The sequence below is a fragment of the Pleurodeles waltl genome, chromosome 11 (genome assembly GCF_031143425.1).
Source record: "Pleurodeles waltl isolate 20211129_DDA chromosome 11, aPleWal1.hap1.20221129, whole genome shotgun sequence".
Taxonomy (NCBI): domain Eukaryota; kingdom Metazoa; phylum Chordata; class Amphibia; order Caudata; family Salamandridae; genus Pleurodeles; species Pleurodeles waltl.
Window position 1 is genome coordinate 178,399,715 of NC_090450.1, and position 14,421 is coordinate 178,414,135.

The following is a 14,421-nucleotide window of genomic DNA, read 5'->3' on the forward strand; positions in this document are numbered from 1 at the left end:
TTTCTCCAAATGCCATAGTTTATGGGCAGAGGGGCCTGTACTACAACGCATTTATGCCTTTTCTCCTCTTTGCTTGACCTGTTTAATCTTGGTGTGTGGCCTTGAATACACTTGACAATTAAGGACGTTATCTGCGCCAGGTTGATATTGTAAGAGTAAGCCACATTCCTAAAGTTTCAGATCCCACTTCTTAACCTTTGGAGGTGGATAATGTTACATCTTTGTTAAGGGTATTGACACCTTGTGATCTGTTATTACATTGAGTTGGTTTAAGTAAAAATTGAGGTGAAATGTTGACAACCCTACTTTATGACAATTGCTTCTTTCTTTGTTTAGGAGTAGCATTACCTTGGTCTTTTAAGGTTCGATTGGCAAATGCGATATGTGCACATTAATCTTTTTTTCTGTTCCAGTGGCAGCACAGGCTCTAGCTCACAGGACCAAGCTTTACCCTTCAGCACATTTAACTTTCTTGATTGCTTCATGGAGAAAAGACATCCTTGTTTTTTGGAAGACTCCAATTTTGGTCTTGATTGCTTTATGGAGAAAAGGCATCCTTGTTTTTTGGAAGACACCAATGTTCTGACCAGGACTTTACATTTTGCTTTTCGTCATAAATCTTTTGACGTTCCGTTAAGGTGGTAGGGTTTCCACTGCACCTCGTGCAGTACGGTGTCCTGTTGTGTAAAATATGCACTGTTGTAATGCTAGGATGTGGATATGCTGTTTTTATGGCTTGAATGTTTTGCAGGTTGGTACTTGTTGGAGAATACTTAACTGAAGAGCTCCAACATGTCTTTGAGGGATTTTGCAGTTTCTTATGGAACATTAGTTCACACTTGCACAGTTTCTGTAGCACACCCTTTAGTGTTTCATGGTGATCTGTGATCATGATTTCTTACATAATTGTAATCACTCACTTTCATTACTCTGGCTTTCCCTGCCAGGACTTCTCGAATGGAGTTATGAAACACCTTTGCTGTCCATTTGACTCTGTCACATTACCTTCCATGGCCAGGGCCGGCTTTTGGAATGGGTGAGCTGGGCCCAGGCCACCAATATTCCGAGGGACGCACGGAGCTGTGTGCATTATAGTTATGTAAACAGCAGCAACCCCCTCCCCCCCCCCCATTTTGCTGTAGCCTTGTACGTGTCCCTGCGTGGTCGTTTCTGTCAGATTTGCTAGTTCAAAGTGGTTTTAATCCTTCATTAACATATAGTGGGCGATGTTTTTAACACCCCATTAGCCCCCTCCCTTACCCTCTTTTCTCCTTACCCTTGCTATCCCACACCACAACCCACTCATCTGTGTGTGGCAGCTAAGTTGTGGGTGATTTAGGTGAGTTGGGGAAGGTTTGGAGACATACGAGTTCGGGGGTCAGTCACTGCTCAGCCAGGGACTGACCAATGATCACAAAAGACCCCCCTGCTTTCTCATTTTATGCAAGGGCATCACATTTCATTCTGCTGAGGGCTCAATCTTAGCAAAGGTCCGGCTCTGCTTTTACCCTCTCGCACTCCCTTTTGGCTCACTTTCCCTTCTCTCCATTGAGGTTTACATTCTTAGTTGTGCCTCTCCCTTTTCTCTTTCATCACTTGAAACTTTTTTGCTGCTCCTTCCTTGCCCTCTATTACCTTTCATTTTCTCTTGCTCATTTTTTCAATGTCTCTACACCTTTCGTGTGCCTCCACTTTCCCTTTCCCTGTATCCTTGTGTTTCGCTCTTTTCCATCTTTCACTCCGATCCGTTTGTGTATTTCTCTCCACTCTCCCCTCTCTCGACAGGAGAGCATGGTAAGAGGTGAAGCGCTGCTTTGTAATCGGAGGATTGTCTCGCTCTTCATCCAAATACAAAGCAGCTTAATTCGGCAAGCAGTTTTGTTTATACTGACTCTGTATTCGTAGTTTCCAGTTCAAAGGAGCCACTTATCTGGATGCGCTCGTGCTAGCCTAAGGCCTGTTTTTCCTTCAATGCCTAGGTCCTCTCTCATCTGTTAAACTTTCCATGCCTGAGATACCAGCACCCCTGGCAGTGGCAAAGCGTTTGTCAGAGAGCTTGTTACATAGAGGGCAGCTGGTGTGAGGCTGTCTGGGACTAGGGTTGACACCTGGCCTTTATTTTACAAGCTTGACCTGCATTTTTATACCCATGCCAGAAAAAGAAAAGGAAAAAGCAGTGAAAATTGGCGATTATCTTTTTAAAATGTAAACCTAAAACAGTAAGCACTTTAAAAAAATAAAAGAAACACATTTGAGAGCTGTCTAAATGAGTACTCGCGTAAATAGAGTGATAATTGGCGTGGTACAAAAGAATACTGGGAATTTTGCACAAATTCTTTTTCGCCTAACAGTTCTTGACCCTTCCAGAACAGCAATTGTTTTAAACAAATGGCGGATATTATTTTCAGAGGAAGATGGCAACCCTCCTGGGAACCCCTGTCTCTGGTCCACTGCTTCAGCTGCGGCATTGATGTCTTCGCCTCTGGTTTATCAGACTTCTGTAGCTGCATCAACCAACTAGGCTATCCTAAAAATAATGGACAAAGATCTGCAAAAATATCAGTGAATGCGAAATTGTCTTGCCTTTCTCTAATGTTGGCAATAGAATTAGCTTAGGTTGAATGATGAATGTTTGCTGCACAAGTGAGTAACTACCAAACCAAAACGAGCCTTGGCAAAAAATACTTAAACCAGCGCCACACTTCAGATGGGCAAGACTAGAATGGGGGCAAAACGGGACATAGTTATCTCACGGCTGCCCATCCTGCTGGAGTAGAAGAATTTTCAGTCCTGCCCTGAACCCTGGAGCACTTTTTAAACATTTTATATATAGTACAGCATATATTTCAATTAACTATAACTATAACTCGCTGTCTAAGGTAACTATAACTCATGCCCCAGCCATGAACAGTTTTTTCTTTAATATTTTGATTTCTGATGTTTAATGGATATTGTTAATGACGTTAGAAATGTTGTGATGAATGCTTTAGTATCTGGGGTGATTAGCAGTGCATGGTGAGGGCGCAAGTTATAGTTACCTTAGGCGACGAGTTATAGTTACTTGAACTCTTCTCTGGTTTTGTGCAAGTAAATTCAAAACCTAACTATAAAGTTCCTGTAACCTTTGTTTTTTTTGAGTGAATTTCTATTTTTTTTAAAATTCTATTTCCTAACTATAAAGTCCTGGTAATGTTTTTTTTTTGCAGTGAATTTCTGAGTATTTTTTTATTTTATTATTATTATTATTTTTTTTTAACGTAAGGTAATTTTTCTTCACTATACATTAATCCCACAACCGCCACCTTTGGCCATGCACGGTGGATGTTTGCGACCAGAGGGGGTTGGCCGAAGAGCCTGGCCTGTCGCCAGACCCAGTGGCCAACCCCTCTAACCGCTGCACATGGCCTTTGGCCGCAGACACCTTGGTTTGGCCGCAGGGCCTGTCGCTCTGGGTGTGAGAACAGGTGTGAGAGGGGTGCCTCTGGGTGGGTGTGTGTAGATGTTAGAGTGTCTGGGTGTGGGAGTGGGTGTGAGAGTGTCTGATTGCACTCCAATAGATGAAAGGTGCATTCACCTCGACAAAGGATCTCAGATCGTTTTCCAATATGGAATCACGGAGTATACACACTAACTCCTAAGCCCAGGAGTTAGGATCATTTGTCCTTTCCAGAAGTGGAGTTTCAACTGTGGCACCTGCTACATTCATATTTGTAAGTGCTTTCTATTGAAGTTTAGTTGCTGTGAAATGAGCCTCATGGCCAGAACGGAATCTCACATTATTGTTTATCCAACAGTCCACAGTTTGCACAAAATGTCTGTTCAACTGGACCACTTTCTACTGGTTAGTAAGTGCTACCTCGTTGGGTTAATGGCCAGTGTGGGGCCGGGGGGGCAAACCCCCCCCCCCCCCAAGACCAATTTCGGCCTCTGATACCCCATCCCTCAGGGCCCACTACACTTTAATGAGGTGGGCCTCACGCCCCCCCCCCCCCAGCAATTTGGCCTTGGGGGAACAGTCTTCATGAAATGGAGGAGGGGTGCCCCAAGGTTCCAGCCAGCTCCCTGCCTCCTGCGGAAGCCGGTTTTGCTCTCAGACAGGGATCTGCTAAACATGCAACTCGCTGCATGTGAGAGCAATAGTTTCCTCTGTTTTCCCTGCTTGACCGCTCTGGCTTGCTGGGAGCAGAGTTGTATTTGCTCTGACTTGGTGGGAGCTGTCACCCCACCGCATATATTTGAATGTTAGCCATGGGGAGATAGCGGTCCCTGGGGCTCGATTGGGAGGGGATAGGGAGTCCATGGGACCCCACTACTATAACAAAGCAATTTTGCCCAGGGAGGTGGTGGTCCCCGGGACACTTGCTCCTCCCCTGCATACTAATAAATATAAGCCACAGCGAGGTGGCAGTCCCCAGGGTCTAAATAAGCCCAGGAGCTGGGCCCTGTGCGCAGCCTCCAGGGACCTGGCCCACCCGGGGGCTTTATTAAGGCAAGTGCGGGAGACCACATTTATAAAAAAAATAAAAATGTAAAACTTTTTTGCTACAGATTTGCACACCTGTTGAGAATTCACAGCAACAATTTTAAGAAAAACTGCTTTTTTTGCACCCGGGGGGAGGAGGGGTGCTGTGGGGTCCCCCACGAGATCCAGGGGGTCAGTGTGTCCTTACCCTGGCCCATTTTCTTTTTTTTAAATCTTTTTTTTCTGGTACTTGGCTGAAGACAAGTCCCAAGATGGGTGTCAACATTTGCTTGTTGAAGTGTTGGCTGCCAATCAAATCTCAACATGAGATCGGGAGGGTTTGCGGAGCCTTCGCTTCCATATCTATACATGTGGGAAAGTAGCCTCTTTCTCTGTTCACTGGGATCCTGCTAACCAGGACCCCAGTGATTATGCTCTCTCCTTTTAAACTTGGTAACTGTACCTTTTTCCCCCACAATTGACATACTGTCCCCGCCCCCCCCCCCCCAATGTATGTCCCTAGTATATGGTACCTAGGTACCCAGGGCATTGGGGTGCCAGGTGATCCCTGTCGGCTGCAACAGTTACTCTCCCACCCATAGGGAGCCCATGCAAAGAGTTATGCAGTCCTGCCTTTGCAGTCTGTGTGTAACAGGTGCATGTTTTCGCTACAGGTCACTACTGGTCACTGCACATCACCCCTATGGTAGGCCCTCTCAGCCTAGAGGGGAGGGTGCAGGTACTTGTGTGTGAGGGCACCCCAGCACTAGCAGAGGTGCCCCACAAACTCCAGGCCAATTTTCCTGGACTTTGTGAGTGCGGGGACACCATTTTATGCATGTACTGGACATAGGTCACTACCTATGTCCAGCTACATAATGGTAACTCCAAACTTGGGCACGTTTGGTATCAAACATGTCGGAATCGTACCCCATTACTGTTGCAAGCATTGGAAGTATGATTCCATGCACCCTGGATGCTCCTTAGAGGACCCCCCCCAGCTTTGCTACCACCAGTCTTACAGGATTTTCCGGGCAGCCCAAGCTGCTGCCACCCCTTAGACAGGTTTCTGCCCTCCTGCTGCTTGATCTGATCAAGCCTAGTAAGGCAGAATAAAGGATTTCCTTTGGGAGAGGGAGGTAACACACTCTCTGCTTGGAAATTGGTGTGGCTGGTGTGGGAGTGGTAGCCTCCCCAAGCCACTGATATGCTTTGAAGGGCACATTTGGTGACCTCTGTACCTAAACCAGTCCACACAAGTTCAGGGATCCCGAGTCCCTGCTCTGGTGCGAAACTGGGCAATGGAAAGGGGAGTGACCACTCCCCTGTCCATCACCACCCAAGGGGTGGTGCTCAGAGCTTCTCCAGAGGGTCCCTGGGTCCTGCCATCTTGTTTCCAAGGTTGGCAGGGAACTCTGGGAACATCTGAGTGGCTAGTCCAGACAGGTAACATCAGTTGAGCACCCTCCTAATAGGTGCTCAACTGTCTAGGTGACCAATCAGAGCTATTTAGGGTCTCTCTCTTGGGTGGCTCCTCAGATTTGGCTTGCACGACTCCAGCAGGATTCCTCTGCATCCTCCACTTCGACTACTAGCCACTGGATCCGCGACTGGACTCTCCAGGAACCGACAACGCTGCAATGCACGAAGAAGACTCTTCTGCAACCTTGTTTCCATGGCTCCTGCAATCTTTGCAACATTTCCTCTGCTGTGCATCCCCAGAAGGCAGCAACTCTTCAGCCTGCCCACGAAGAAGAAGGAATCTCCCTTGGAGTGAAGGAGTCACTCCCCTGCATCCCCAAGCACCTGCTGCAACGACGACCAGCTGCCTGGATCTCCTCCTATTCTGAGCTGCGTGGATCCTGCAGCACAGGTTTTGGACCGGAAGAGTCCTCTTGGTCCTCTCTGTCAGCTGTCTAACTTTGGTGGAGGGATCTTCAGGTGACGTGTAGCTCCAGGCCCCAGCACTCCTTCCTGCGATGCATAGCCCTCTGCGTGGTTCTCTGGCAGCGTGGGATCGCTTTCTCTAGTGCTGCATGGCTCCTTCTGCGACTCCAGTGTCTCTTCCTGTAGGACTCCTGTGGGTGCTGCCTCTGCTCCTGTGGACTCTCCGTGACGCTGAGGGTCCCCTGTGACTCTGCACCTCCAACCTGGTTGAGTTCTGGGCCTTGCTGGTCCCCGGCAGCTCCACTTTTCCACCTACTGCAAACTTGCATTTGCACAGGCTTGTTGGTGGAATTCCTGCACCGACACCCGTCTGCAATCTTCACTGCAGCGTGGGACATCTTCCATCCATCAGGAACTCTTCTCTAGCTCCAGGGCTACAGTGCTGACCTGTTCTTCCTCACTGTCGACCAACTCCTGCTAGTATAGTTGGGTGGGTAGTAGCTCCTATTCCTCCTGGACTCCACTGACACTTTTGGACATAGTCCCCTCACTCCAAAGCTTTTCTTCAGGAATCCACCGCTGGTTTCTTGCAGTCTTGTCTGGGTGTCTTCTTTTCTTCTTTTTCCTCCTTTTAAGTGGTTTGGAGAAAATCCAGTGATTTACTCCTGCTTTCCTGGTTGCTGGGGAGTTCTGTGCTACTTACCTCTGCGGTTTTCTAGTACTCCCAGCTCCCCTCTACACATTCCACTTACTAGGTGGGAGTCCTGTTTGTATTCCATTTTTTAAGTATATGGTTTGGGCTCCCTCTAGGGTCTCTATTGGTTATTGCTGTTTGCACTGTTTTCTAACCTTTTCTATGCCTATCTCTGGTTGCTAGTGTATATATTTAGTGCCTTTATTTTTTGTACAACTGAGTGTTTTCGTTCATGTGTGTAAGTACTGTGTGACTCCAATGGTTTTTCATGAGCTTTACATGTCTACTAGATAAGCCTTGGCTGCTCACCCACAGCTACCTTTAGAGAGCCTGGTTTCTAGACACGGCCTGCACTTGACTAAGAGGGGATACATGGACCTAGTATAAGGTATAAGTACCTTGGGTACCCACCACACACCAGGCCAGTCTCCTACAATACAAATGTAACTTTTTCTTTAATATCTGAAAAATATCTGAAAAACCACTTAATGGATTTCTATGCCAAGAGCTATCTTTCTGCAAAATTTGGTGTAATTCCATAAAGCGGTTCGGGCTGTAGACCTGTTCAAAAACCCAATGGGAATTAACATGAGAAAAACACGTTATGCCCCCCAGTCCCAGCCCACCACTATTTTTCAGCCCCCGCTTGACAGATAACCCTCAAACTTTCCATACAGCTTCTGACATGAGTATCAAATTGTTTTGGAAAATTTTGTGGAGATTCATCAGCAGGTGCCAAAGATATAGGGAACTAAAAAAAACTTTTTCTACAGCAACTAGGTCCTAGCTATAACTACTTAGTGGTGACCGCCACTAGGTAATATAAATATCTGCAACCTATATGAATGGCTAAAAACGGCTAGATTATATTCAATTTTCATTTTAAACAAATATCCGATTACCAAAACTGATTTCATTGAAAGAAAATGACCATAGAAATATTTCACAAATCTTTATTGAGAAGGAAGGGAAATATGAGACATTGTTAGCCTATAGGTTGCCATTCAAAGAATAGCAGAAAAAATGGGTCTGTGCCTTAAAGAACTTCATACGTATCCCATCATGCCTCACAGGTGACAGTTCAGCTCATTTTTACAGTGATACGGAATCCTGAGTGAAGTAATTGTAGAGCTGTAGTAGTGCATGTGGGAGGTGGGAGGGTTGCTTATGACTTTGATGAAGATTCTCCTTGAGGAGAACTAGGATTATAGGCAGGCACCTTTCTCTTCTCTTCCAGGGAATCCTGATCAATACCCATAAGCACTAAGTCGAATAGCAAACTCATATCACCAAACATGGACTTGAAACAAGAACAGCTCTTGCAACTATCCAAAAAGCTTCCTCAAAGAAGCCTGTCCTACTTTAGTATCTGCATTAGCATCTGAATCTATACTGGAATGCATTGTAAAAGTATGTACAGATCTCCGTGTTGCGGCTTTGCATATTTTAGGAACCAACACATTCCTTAGTAGAGGTACCATTGCGGCTTTACCCCTTGTAGAGTGTTTCTTATATCTAGCTGGCAAGGATTTGTTAGCTAGCCAGTAGGAAAGGACTATACAGGAGACTAGCCACCTAGAAATCATTTGTTTTGGGGTTGCCGAACCTGTTCATAGTTCATAGTTAACAAAGAGATGATCTGACTTTCTTATAGCTTTGGTTTTATTTAAGTAGAAAGTCAATACTTTTTTAATGTCCAGAGAATGTGAAGACCTTTCAGCTGGAGTAGACAGGTTATGGAAGAAAGTCGTAGCAAGATATTCTGGTTAATGTGGAAATTAGAGACTACCTTTGGGAGAGGACTAGGATGATTTCTCATCGCACTCTATTGGAGTGCAAATTGTATATGGTTCTTTAGAACAGAGCGCCTGAATTTCGATAACCCTATGAGCATAAGTAATGTCCATTTAAAGAGAGGTAGTATTACAGGTAAGAAACTTTTCCTTTTCAATTCACGGTAATTTGTGGCGAAATGTATGCACTATTAACAAATAAAAAAAAAAGTTCTAGATGCTGGGACTAAAAACACTACTATAGGAGATCTTTTTGAGTGAAATGCTTGAAGGCAATTTGAGGGCGAGGCTTCAACTGTCTCCTATCTGCTTTTGAAAGTATTTAAGATGGGTATGAAAGGGGTAAGTAGTTAACTTCAGATATTATCGAGGAAAGTGATGTGTTTTCTTTAAAACTTATTTTTTCTCTCTTTAGGAAAAACCTCCCCACAACTCCTTATTAACATTTCTTCAGAAGCGAAGCCCAGAACAACGCTGATCATCTGTCCACTTTCTGTGCTTAGCAACTGGATTGTAAGTTTTGCATCCTGAAAATGCAATGCAAGCCTTCTAATGTCAGGGTCCAATGATTTGTATATACAGATTACCGTTAATTGTGTTCTATGAATAATGTTACATAAATAAAGCAGAAACTAAACATATTTAAATGTATTTATGAGCCAATGGCAATGCTAAATTCTAAATGGGACACTTGAGTTACTAATTTCTTATGGTCAGTTAATAATGTATGTTTTGGTCTTTTGTGCATTATTGCAGAACTATTGTTTTTGTAATTTGTACACTTAACACTTTTAAATGTACTTAGAATGGGCTATGAGTAAACTCTTTTGCTCGTGATTGTACGGTTCGTCTTATCAAAGATAAGTGTTGCTGATTGTAGGAGGCTGAACTGGCTTGTAGTGAGTACCAAGAGGTACTTACACCTTGCACCAGGCCCAGGTATCCCTTATTAGTGTAGAGGGGTGTCTAGCAGCTTAGGCTGATAGAAAAGGTAGCTTAGCAGAGCAGCTTAAGCTGAACTAGGAGACGAGTGAAGCTCCTACAGTACCACTAGTGTCATATGCACAATATCATAAGAAAACACAATACACAGATATACTAAAAATAAAGGTACTTTATTTTTATGACAATATGCCAAAGTATCTCAGTGAGTACCCTCAGTATGAGGATAGCAAATATACACAAGATATATGTACACAATACCAAAATATGCAGTAATAGCAATAGAAAACAGTGCAAACAATGTATAGTCACAATAGAATGCAATGGGGGCACATAGGGATAGGGGCAACACAAACCATATACTCTAGAAGTAGAATGCGAACCACGAATGGACCCCAAACCTATGTGACCTTGTAGAGGGTCGCTGGGACTGTAAGGAAACAGTGAGGGTTAGAAAAATAGCCCACCCCAAGACCCTGAAAAGTGGGTGCAAAGTGCACCTAAGTTCCGCAAAGAGCACAGAAGTCGTGATAGGGGAATTCTGCAAGGAAGACCAACACCAGCAATGCAACAACGATGGATTTCCTGACGAGAGTACCTGTGGAACAAGGGGACCAAGTCCAAAAGTCACGATCAAGTCGGGAGTGGGCAGATGCCCAGGAAATGCCAGCTGTGGGCGCAAAGAAGCTGCCACCAGATGGTAGAAGCTGTGGATTCTGCAAGAACGACAAGGGCTAGAAACTTTCCCTTTGGAGGATGGATGTCCCACGTCGTGAAGAGTCGTGCAAAGGTGTTTCCGTGCAGAAAAACCGCAAACAAGCCTTGCTAGCTGCAAGGGTCGCGGTTAGGGTTTTTGGATGCTGCTGTGGCCCAGGAGGGACCAGGATGTCGCCAATTGCGTGAGGAGACGGGGGCGTCCAGCAAGACAAGGAGCCCACTCAGAAGCAAGCAGCAGCACCCGGAGAAGTGCCGGAACAGGCACTACGATGTGGAGTGATCGGTGCTCACCCGAAGTTGCACAAGAGGGTCCCACGAAGCCGGAGGACAACTCGGGAGGTCGTGCAATGCAGGTTAGAGTGCCGGGGACCCAGGCTTGGCTGTACACAAAGGAAATCCTGGAAGAGTGCACAGGAGCCGGAGTAGCTGCAAAACATGCGGTTCCCAGCAATGCAGTCTAGCGTGGGGAGGCAAGGACTTACCTCCACCAAACTTGGACTGAAGAGTCACTGGACTGTGGGAGTCACTTGGACAGAGTTGCTGAGTGCAAGGGACCTCGCTCGTCGTGCTGAGAGGAGACCCAGAGGACCGGTGATGCAGTTCTTTGGTGCCTGCAGTTGCAGGGGGAAGATTCCATCGACCCACAGGAGATTTCTTCGGAGCTTCTAGTGCAGAGAAGAGGCAGACTACCCCCACAGCATGCACCACCAGGAAAACAGTCGAGAAGGCGGCAGGATCAGCGTTACAAGGTCGCAGTAGTCGTCTTTGCTACTTTGTTGCAGTTTTGCAGGCTTCCAGCGCGGTCAGCAGTCGATTCCTTGGCAGAAGGTGAAGAGAGAGATGCAGAGGAACTCTGATGAGCTCTTGTATTCGTTATCTAAGGAATTCCCAAAAGCAGAGACCCTAAATAGCCAGAAAAGAGGAGGTTTGGCTACTTAGGAGAGAGGATAGGGTAGCAACACCTGGAGGAGCCTATCAGAAGGAGTCTCTGACGTCACCTGCTTGCACTGGCCACTCAGAGCAGTCCAGTGTGCCAGCAGCACCTCTGTTTCCAAGATGGCAGAGGTCTGGAGCACACTGGAGGAGTTCTGGGCACCTCCCAGGGGAGGTGCAGGTCAGGGGAGTGGTCACTCCTCTTTCCTTTGTCCAGTTTCACGCCAGAGCAGGGCTGGGGGATCCCTGAACCGGTGTAGACTGGCTTATGCAGAAATGGGCACCATCTGTGCCCATGAAAGCATTTCCAGAGGCTGGCGGAGGCTACTCCTCCCAAGCCCTAACACCTTTTTCCAAAGGGAGAGGGTGTAACACCCTCTCTCTGAGGAAGTCCTTTGTTCTGCCTTCCTGGGCCAAGCCTGGCTGGACCCCAGGAGGGCAGAAACCTGTCTGAGGGGTTGGCAGCAGCAGCAGCTGCAGTGAAACCCCGGGAAAGGTTGCTTGGCAGTACCCGGGTCTGAGCTAGAGACTCGGGGGATCATGGAATTGTCTCCCCAATGCCAGGATGGCATTGGGATGACAATTCCATGATCTTAGACATGTTACATGGCCATGTTCGGAGTTACCATTGTGACGCTATACATATGTCGTGACATATGTATAGTGCACGCGTGTAATGGTGTCCCCGCACTCACAAAGTCCGGGGAATTTGCCCTGAACAATGTGGGGGCACCTTGGCTAGTGCCAGGGTGCCCACACACTAAGTAACGTAGCACCCAACCTTTACCAGGTAAAGGTTAGACATATAGGTGACTTATAAGTTACTTCAGTGCAGTGGTAAATGGCTGTGAAATAACGTGGACGTTATTTCACTCAGGCTGCACTGGCAGGCCTGTGTAAGAATTGTCAGATCTCCCTATGGGTGGCACAAGAAATGCTGCAGCCCATAGGGATCTCCTGGAGCCCCAATACCCTGGGTACCTCAGTACCATATTCTAGGGAATTATAAGGGTGTTCCAGTATGCCAATGTAAATTGGTGAAATTGGTCACTAGTCTGTTAGTGACAATTTGGAAAGAGAATGAGAGAGCATAACCACTGAGGTCCTGGATAGCAGAGCCTCAGTGAGACAGTTAGTCGTAACACATACAGGGCACACTTATGAGCACTGGGGCCCTGGCTGGCAGGGTCCCAGTGACATATACAGCTAAAACATATATACAGTGAAATATGGGGGTAACATGCCAGGCAAGATGGTACTTTCCTACACTGATGTGATGTGTTTCTTTCCTATGCTTGCCTTTGTCCTGCTCAGGAGTTTCAATTGGATGAGTTATAGACTTCCACAGCTGACATAAGGAAACTATTTTCTGGACCTGTGCCATTTCTTTTTGCCTGGCCGTTATTACTCTAGAACTGCCCTTTTCCTATCTAGAAATAATTGACTCAAAACCAACTTCTTAAAAAAACAGCTGGAAAATATGCTGTAGTAGATACAGAATGTTGCTTATAATGTTAGTCTGACTTTTTCCCCACACTTACGTTAATGCTTTTAGAGTCATGTTAATAAGAATTATCATCACAATCTAGCATTAACCTATTTAGTTAGGACATAGAAAATAAGCAAAAATGGATGGACTCGTGAATGTGAATATGCAAATTAATGTTGAAGCCACTCCCTCTATGTAATCTAACGTGCTAAAAACAAAAGCATGTTCACGTTTTTGAAATTGTCTTTCCTGTTTCAAGAAAATACACGCAAGGGTTACTCATAATTCTCTGGTATCCTAAGATTGAAGAGGCAGTGGTGGACACCTCTGAATTAGTGCATGAGTGAAGGCAGCCAGGTATAGCAGACATCAGTGGCCTTGAGTCATAACCTAGCCAAGACACAGGAAGGCCCCAGGTATGTCTCTCCTGCACTTGGTACACATACTAATGCTTCCTGTTTCCCCTACACCAGTCATGATGGTCCAGAGCAAGTTGCAGGACGAGGCCCTTCAGTGGTGCAAAGAAGTCCGCAAAAAGGCTGACAGGGTGACAATGAATGTCCAGTGACATAGGCCAGCAGCATTCAAATGATCCTATTTGGGCGAAATGACTGGTGTATTAAGAGGGGCAAGGGAGACAAAGCTACATTACTCTGCGGCAAGAGCTAAGACACTTACCCATGCCAAGGAAAGGCAAATAGCCAATATGGAGTTGTATATTGCAAGTACCAGGTTCTCAAGAGGTGAGGGGTAAAGCTACTGTCAGTCTCATATTAGCAAGACACATTGACAAGGGAATAGCCACAACATTTGGGGAGTTAATGAATTAAACTACGAGCCTTGGCCTGCCTAAATGTGGAGCAATTAGGCATGAGGGCAAAGGGACTAAGGTGGGGTTGCCATTGCACAAACATGTACCTTGCTGCCAACGCCCGGCAGGAGACTGCTGGCAAATAGAGAAAGGCAGCAAGTCAAGCCTGGGTCCTTCAAAGGTGGGGGGGTCACTCCTGGATCAGCCTAACAGAGGGAACGGTTTATCATCTACTTAGTGTTACCAAATATAAGTTGTTCCTTCCACTTGATTTTCACAATTTGATTATGCATGGCCACAATTGGAAAAAATTAATAAAGGGTAGCTTTAAACTGCAGTGGAGACTCGGTATAACTTTGTTGAATTTATTAGAACTGGGCTAATTTGGAGTTCATATGAGTGGCATGAGTGCCTGGATTAGGAACTGCAGTTTGATTACAGGAAGGGCATTTGTCTAGTTTAAAGGACCTCTAGTAGCAGCATGTGGTACTACATCCTCCTTCGGATAAGATTTGTTTCTGACTTCAGGTCTCAGGGTAAAAAATATTTACACATTGAATTATCAGTTTGATTTCAATAGATGACCGTGTGTAGTTTTTCTGATGGTTACTTCTAACTGCAGATTCCTCACTTTAAGAACATTCTGCAGGCGCCAGACTAGATCCAGAGGTTTTCACAACAGTGCTCCCATAC

General features: G+C 45.8%; 1 protein-coding gene across 1 annotated transcript in view; it reads left to right on the forward strand.

Annotated features, from left to right (window-relative positions):
- HLTF (helicase like transcription factor) overlaps nucleotides 1-14,421 on the forward strand; it is a 324,731-nt gene that overhangs the window by 133,644 nt on the left and 176,666 nt on the right. The window contains exon 14 of the mRNA XM_069213390.1: nucleotides 9,252-9,349. Within this exon, the coding sequence (XP_069069491.1) occupies nucleotides 9,252-9,349 (98 nt within the window). The remainder of the gene's footprint in view (nucleotides 1-9,251; nucleotides 9,350-14,421) is intronic.